Source organism: Gadus chalcogrammus, chromosome 3, assembly GCF_026213295.1.
Source record: "Gadus chalcogrammus isolate NIFS_2021 chromosome 3, NIFS_Gcha_1.0, whole genome shotgun sequence".
NCBI lineage: Eukaryota > Metazoa > Chordata > Actinopteri > Gadiformes > Gadidae > Gadus > Gadus chalcogrammus.
The window spans coordinates 13168236-13175988 of NC_079414.1; the positions used below are offsets into that span (position 1 = coordinate 13168236).

The 7753-nt window shown below is 44.7% G+C and overlaps 1 protein-coding gene across 2 annotated transcripts; it reads left to right on the forward strand.

Moving 5' to 3' along the window:
• The first annotated feature begins 4626 nt into the window (after positions 1-4626).
• On the forward strand, positions 4627-7139 carry LOC130379338 (lysozyme g-like). 2 transcript variants are annotated; one of them, XM_056586111.1, is made up of 5 exons: positions 4627-4848; positions 5527-5604; positions 5731-5939; positions 6101-6239; positions 6676-7138. In XM_056586111.1, exons 1-5 carry the CDS (start codon positions 4755-4757, stop codon positions 6807-6809), a joined length of 654 nt encoding a protein of 217 aa, XP_056442086.1. In that variant the 5' UTR covers positions 4627-4754; the 3' UTR covers positions 6810-7138. The 2 variants fall into 2 exon arrangements, with proteins under 2 accessions (XP_056442086.1, XP_056442087.1); XM_056586112.1 differs by lacking the exon at positions 4627-4848 and adding an exon at positions 4924-5363 and having other exon boundaries at positions 6676-7139.
• The last annotated feature ends 614 nt before the right edge of the window (positions 7140-7753 follow it).

Consider the following 7753-nt stretch of genomic DNA (forward strand, 5'->3'; position numbering starts at 1 on the left):
GAAGGAACTTTTACTCTCCAGCTTCACTGATCTCGCAACCGATCAATCAAAGCAGATCTCCACCCTCAGCGCAGCCCTCCAGGACACGGTCCTCTGGGACCCATCAGGCATCCGAGCACCTGTCTCCTCCACTCCTGGCCCTCAACCCTGGACGGAGGTCATCGTTCGCGACCGAAGAAGAAGGCACACTAGGGCGGTCAAACCTGATCTGCCCCTCGGAAATCGGTATGAGGCCCTCGCCGCAGTCGAAGCTTCAATCACTCCACCGGCCAAGTCGGACGAACAGCAGGACCTGCCGCGTGCCTCGCCAGCCCAGTCATCACCTCCGGCAACTTCCCACTGGACGCTTGCCAGTGTCCCGGCGATTGGGGCTGCTCCACCGGTCGATTCCTCCCTGGGGGCTGAAGTTATCTCCAACGGCTGTCCAAGGGTTCCTCCGGTGAAGCATCCGTCCGTCGCCGCCTCTACCATCCAGTCCGATCAACCAGGCCAACAGCAAAATGGATATTTCTCATCCCGGCGAAGACTGCTGCAGGAGGCAGTCTCCAGGCGATCGGCACCTTTTCCCACGGTGCCTCCTCAGGCGGAGCCCGATAGTGCCTCTCCTCTCCAGCCCTCGGTGGAACAGCCGCTGCAGGGAGCCTCTGGAACCACTGCCACCACACACTGTATCCCCGGCCCCAAGATCCCAGTCATTCAGCCACTGTTCCCAACTTCCACTCTGATAATCGGCGACCCCATCACTAGACATTTGCGCTTCTTCAACGTTACCACGCGTTGTATGCCAGGCGCCTTGGTTACTGATGTCCTGGCTGAGCTCCGGGATATGCTACCAACTCTCCCATCTACAATTCGGAGGATTATCGTCCATGTCGGGTCAAATGACTCAGTCAGTCAGTCAGAGCTCACAAAAACTGACTTCAGTGCTCTCATTAGCTACCTTAAGCAGTGTGGTAAATCTGTATTTGTCTCGGGTCCGATTCCGACCTCTGGATCTGGTCATCACTGACACTGCCCTAATCAATAACATACAGGTCTACGATCTTGGTGTATCTGACCACAAGGTTGTCTCAATGGCCTTTACTTTTATGCTGCCTACTGCTACACTTAGGCGTCAAATGTCTTTTCGCAACTGGAAAAGAATTGACGCAGCCACTATCAGCATGGATCTCCAGCTCATCACCTGCCCAGCATCTGCTTCAGCGGATGAATTAGTGGAGATCTATAATACCTCACTGAGCAGTGTTTTTGATCTCCATGCCCCGGTCAAATCACGTATTGTTAATTTCTCACGGTCTGCTCCATGGTTCACTCATGAACTGAGGAAAATGAAAACAGCTGGGCGTGTCTTGGAACGGCGATGCAGGCACTATGGGCTCACAGTCCATAAGCTGGCCTTCCGTGACCATCAAAAGGCCTACTCAAATTCCCTTAAAGATGCTCACTCACAGTTCTACTCCAGCCTAATAAATGAAAACCCTGGAAACTCTAAACAGCTTTTTTCCACCATAAAGCATCTCCTGAAACCACAACCATCCTCCTCAACTGAAGCTACAGAAGAGCAATGTAACAGCTTCATCGACTTTTTCAGATGAAAGGTCGACAGCATTCGCTCTGAGATGTCCAGCTCTCCATCTCTGCTTCCCTCTGACGCCAACACCCTATCTGCAAGTGTGCTGTCTCCCCTGCATCTTGCTGAGGTTCATGAGAGCCATGTTGAGGAAATCATCAGGAAAATGAAACCCTGGACCCCATTCCCACTGCTCTGCTCAAGTTACACATCCCCACTCTCAGTCCTCTCATCACCAAAATTGTCAACCTTTCCCTTCAGTCAGGCTGTGTCTCGCCGGCTCTCAAGGTCGCTGTCATCCGTCCCCTTCTCAATAAGCCCACCCTGGACCCGGAGGTCCTAGCCAACTACCGGCTTATCTCCAACCTTGCCTTCCTGTCCAAAGTGCTAGAGAAGGTAGTTGCTTCTCAACTTCAGGACCACCTCAAACACAACAACCTGTTTGAAAAATTCCAGACAGGATTCCGTTCAGCCCACAGCACTGAAACCGCCTTGCTCAGGGTGACGAATGACCTGCTGATGACAGCCGATGCAGGATCACCCTCACTCCTCATCCTCCTGGATCTGACTGCTGCATTCGACACAGTGGATCACACAATCCTCCTAGAGCGCCTCCACACCACCATTGGACTGTCAGGCTCTGCACTCAAGTGGTTCCAGTCCTACCTATCTGGCAGAACTGAGTATGTCTCACTGGGAAGATGCAATTCCAGACAGCTCCCTGTCTCCTGTGGTGTTCCACAAGGGTCTGTCCTCGGCCCCATCCTCTTTATTATCTACATGCTCCCCCTCGGCTGTGTTGTCAGCAGACATGGGATGTCCTTCCACTGCTATGCCCGATGACACACAGCTGTACATCAAAACTGCCCCAAGCCCCTCTGCTGCCATGTCATGTCTCACTGCCTGTCTTGGGAAAATAAAGGCATGGATGAGAAACAACTTTCTCCAGCTAAACAGCAGCAAAACCGAGGCCCTTCTTGTTGGCACTCCACACCAGGTTCAGTCATCCTCCATAACTCATCTCACCTTCGACAGTCAGGTCATACCCCTCTCAACCACAGTCACAAATCTAGGAGTTAGGTTTGACCCTCACCTCACCTTCAACGATCATATAAAGCATCTGTGCAAAATCTCCTTCTATCATCTCAAAAACATCGCCAAGCTCCGCCCCACTTTAACCCTGCCAGATGCTGAGAAGCTCGTCCACGCCTTCATCTCCTCAAGACTGGACTACTGCAATTCACTGTTCACTGGGATCACTGGCAGGAACATCAAAAAGCTGCAGTACATCCAGAACAGCGCTGCCAGGATCCTGATGAGAGTCAGGAAATACAACCACATAACCCCCATTTTACACTCACTGCACTGGCTCCCTGTCTCATCCCGCGTTGACTACAAAGTCCTCCTACTCACCCACCAATGCATAAACGGTCATGCCCCCCCTTACCTGCAAGAACTCATCACTCCACAAACATCAACCCGCCCCCTCAGATCCAATAACAGTCTGTCCCTGCAGATCCCAAACACCAGGCTACGCACCATGGGCGACCGGGCCTTCGCCGCTGCAGCCCCTCGACTGTGGAACAGCCTCCCGGACCACTTAAGGGCAACACAGACACTAGACTGTTTTAAGACTGGCCTAAAAACCTTTTTATTCATAAAGGCATTTCCTACTTTTTAAAAAATGTATACATTTTCTTAAACTGTCCTTTTGTCCTGTAGCACTCTGAGATTCTGCTTAGAATGAAGAGTGCTCATATTATTATTATATGATAACAAAAGATCATAGGATTATATTTGCATCCCAAGTAAGTACTGAATTACAGATATTAATTTTGTGACTTTTTAGCAAGGTTGCATATCTGACATTATAACCCAGCTCCAAGGGGTGTCTTTCCAGCGTTACCATCCTATTCCTTTCTTACTCAAAACGTCAAAATAACGAAAAGATATATATGTAATAAAATGAAATCCATTTTAATCCATATTTCAGAGTGAAACATCATAAGGCTGTTTGTAATATTTCATCAAGGTGATGAACAAACTATCTGCAATCCCTATAACACACCCACGAGATAGACCTTTCTCTCACAAGGCAGCGCCAAATATTTAGTCAGGTAACTAAATATTTGGTGGTGCCTTGCAAGATGTAAAATGGAGGTCACGTTATAAAGCGTATATTTGACCCACATTGACCGCAACGAGTAGCATGTGCGGCACCTCCTGCGGCGCACCCAGACTGCGGTCTGCGTCTCATGGTGTTGGAATGTCTCAGTGTCTACGACTTGTTTAAACAGATTAATCAGAAAAAAATGTTGGGTCATCTGCAGCTGTTCAGTTTATTTGCATTGCTTTGACCCTTTTATCTTTACATTAGGTGATGGGGTAGGCCTGCTGTGTTTTAACAATGCATTACAATCCGATAGATTTGTGTTGCATAAGAACTTGAAAAGATGATGTTTTTAGTTTTACTAAAAATAAAAATAGCCTACCAATGACTAATGTAATAATACAATTAATTTGCAGATCTAGTGTATGTTATCCTGTATAAATGTCACTTTTTGCTTGTCGATAGACAATATTATGAGTGGGCCGAATAATCCCGGATATCGACGACCTGTCGACCCCCATGATCTACGGTTGTGTGCCCGTTTAAATTACATCGGTTGGTTCATCAACACACTTTGTGATATTCCCATTGCCCAACTGATCGACCCTCGAGCGAGGTCGTTTCGACGCTTTATGGAGGTTACAATGTTTGTAGGTCTTGATCAGCCTTTTTAATCTAAACTTATATGGTAATAGTAACAAACTAATAATGCATTCAACGTAGATCCAGTACTGTGTGGGTGCATGCCAACATTACACCTCAGATATATGAACAGGTAAATCCTTTTTAAGGCAAGAACTTAACTTTAATTGTGAAGAGGTTTTCCTGCGCCTATGCAATTTTGTCGCCGCTTGTGTTGACTGACATTAGAAAAAGAGATAATGGGAAGTTCAGATCTAAAAACAGGAAGCCTGCTAAAGTAACGCTCTAGTTGCTGAAATATAAATACCCAGGAAGAAACAGACACACATTCGGTCTATACAGGCAGAGGTTGGAGCATTAAAAACAAGCTTGATCACACACAGTTGGTCAGCAGAGCATCCAGGAAAAGCTGCTTCCGAATAATACCACATCATGGGAATTAAAGAGTTCAAGCCAGTCTCCAAGATATTCTGGGGGATAATTCTACTTACTTCACTCAATTTCTGTCCAGGAATTCATTCTGTAGGTAAGAAATTGGATACAACTGTAGGTTACTCAATTTACAATACTTAATGTAGTAATATGCATTCATACACAATTAATGCATATTGTCTAGTCCTTATGACTGCATTCAATCATGATAAATAATCATTGTCCCCGTATTGTAAAGTGTTACTAGTTGTTGTTTTTTACCATAGTCTACCTCGATTCAATATTAGCCTGATTCATTATTGACCTAGTAATCAGCTCTCCCTTTTAAAATACTTATTTGATCTCATGCGACTAACCTGATTAAAGAAAGGTTAAGAAAATAAAGAATGTTTTAACTCAGTGATCAAGTGTTGTAGGCCTACCGGAAAAAACCCGAGGCAGTACACGCTTCGGAGGCTGTGGGCCGTGACCACGCCCTCTGAGCGTGACGGTATAGGCTGTGATTATAGATACAATACAACTACAGCTCCGTAGACGAGAAAAGGAAGCGGCGACACCCAAGAAATCACAACTTCTTCTGCAAGGAATTCAAAATATAAGCTAAAATGGGTCAGACATCTAATATGCTCTTTTCTTTCCGATTATTTTTATTGTCTTAACAGGTTTAGACATTACACCATTAGACATTAGTAAATAATTATTGAGATGAACTTGATTCGAGCGAATGATTGATAAGTTATGTCATTAATAATGTCATAAACTACCTGTCTAGGGTACGGAGACATCACGCAGGTAGAAACGTCCGGAGCGTCCAGCAAAACTTCGCGACAGGATAAACTGGAATACGACGGTAGGGTGCTGCTGGTCAACCAGATGAAGCCATTTATTTTACTGAAGAGAGAGTCATGTCGTGAACGTTGTGTTGCCCATTTAAAGTGAGAAGTGGGCTACTGTAAACATATTATGTGTCCTAAAGGTGTAAGGGCATCGCATACAATGGCTCAAACCGATGCTGAGAGAATGGAAAGATATAGGTCCATCATTAACAATGTGGCGAAAAAGCATCATGTTGACCCAGCTGTCATCGCTGCCATCATCTCCAGAGAGTCCCGTGCCGGGAACGTCATCTTCAACACTACCCCCCCTGGTTGGGGGGACAATTATAATGGCTTTGGACTGATGCAGGTGATAGGGCTACATTTGTGTTATAGGCTGCCCCAGCATTATAGCAAACATGTCAAGTTCTATCATTTAAGCATGAGGCCTTTAGTCTCAGAATGGACAGGCAAATCTTTTTTTTTATTTTGTTGGAATAAATAACTGATAAAAGATACACTCCTATACAGGTTGATAAGAGATACCACGAACCGAGAGGAGCTTGGAACAGTGAGGAGCACATTGACCAAGCCACTGGGATCCTGGTTAATTTCATTCAACTGATCCAGAAGAAGTTCCCCTGCTGGAGCACAGAACAGCAGCTGAAGGGTTTGTCTCAATCATTGTTATTATTATTAGTTCTCATTCTAAGCTCCAATTCTAAGTTCCCATTCTAAGTTCCCAGTTGCCGGTGATCGGTCTAAGTTCCCATACTATTTGATTTTTTGAGAATTGTGGTTAAGGCTGCAGTAGATTGAAGAGTTATAAATAGAGAGAGCAGACAAGAGAAGAGAGAATTATTATAAAATTAAACAACCAAAAGAAAAAATTGCTTTTTCCTGCATCCCAAATTTTGCGCGCTACTGGGAAGTGTTAGATTCACACACTAAGTTGTGATTGAAAGGCAAAATAGATTCCCCAAACCAACCACGGAAGAGAGTCCTGATTGGTCAGAAATGTGCCGGTGATCGGTCTAATTTAATGAGCAGCGCCTCTAATCTACATTCTGGCTAAACACTGTCACTTTCCTTATGTTTGACTGCAGGAGGGATCGCAGCCTACAACACTGGAGACGGTAGAGTCGAATCTTACGAGAGTGTGGACTCACGCACCACAGGAAAAGACTACTCCAATGATGTGGTTGCCAGAGCCCAGTGGTACAAAAAAAACGGGTTTTAGAGGAATCCCTCTTGGGCAGCCCAAATGTTCTGTATTAAATAACAAATTATAATTATCATATGTTATCATTAAATATGATTGTTTATGTTTAATAGTCACTATATAGTCAAAAAATATCGTTTACCTTTTTTTAATTCACTCAATATCTTCATAAAGATGGCTTTTCTAAAATATGTAAAAATATCAGTAGGCATTATACATTGAAGTACAATGTGTGACTTATATACAAACTGATTTCATTCGAATCCAATGTGTTGTAATTGATATACCATTAAATAAAAATGTATGTGCTTCCTTAATACACGGAAAGCTCCAAAAACGTGGTGGTTATGGCTTTTATATCGAGAGTACATTACTGGGTGGGGGGAGGACGTCCTCACATGTTTCCACACTCTTACCACATTCTGTTTCATGAGAAGAATTATGACCACAATGAAGACTCTTTCAGCAGCACCAGAGCTTGCCTTCATGAGGGGGAGAGGGAGAGGGGGGCGCACACACCGTATGAGACTTGGCTTTCACTCTTACTATAAGTTTTGTTCATGGCAATGTTTATGAGCAAAACACAGTGTTTAATGGAAGGAAGGTCCATCTCATTGGTGTGTGATAGGGAGTCCAGATAGTTGGTTCAGCAGCCCCCACTTGCTGTGGCCAATGTTCATCACCTTGATATGAAATATTACAACAGAATTTTGATGTGTCGGTCTGAAAATATGGCTGTTTTAAATATCTCTTTTCTGTGTTGAATAGTTTCTGTAATTTCCCATCCCTCTCGACGACCACGACTCTCTATCTCTCTACATACATTCCACATTTTTCTATAATATTTATTCCTGTTTCTATGCGGGTACATGGAAATATAGTTCAGGAATAGTTCCTTGGTCAGGCCGGGAAACCTAACGTCAGTTTGGGTTTCGTAATGATGATAACACTTCCGGCCTAAG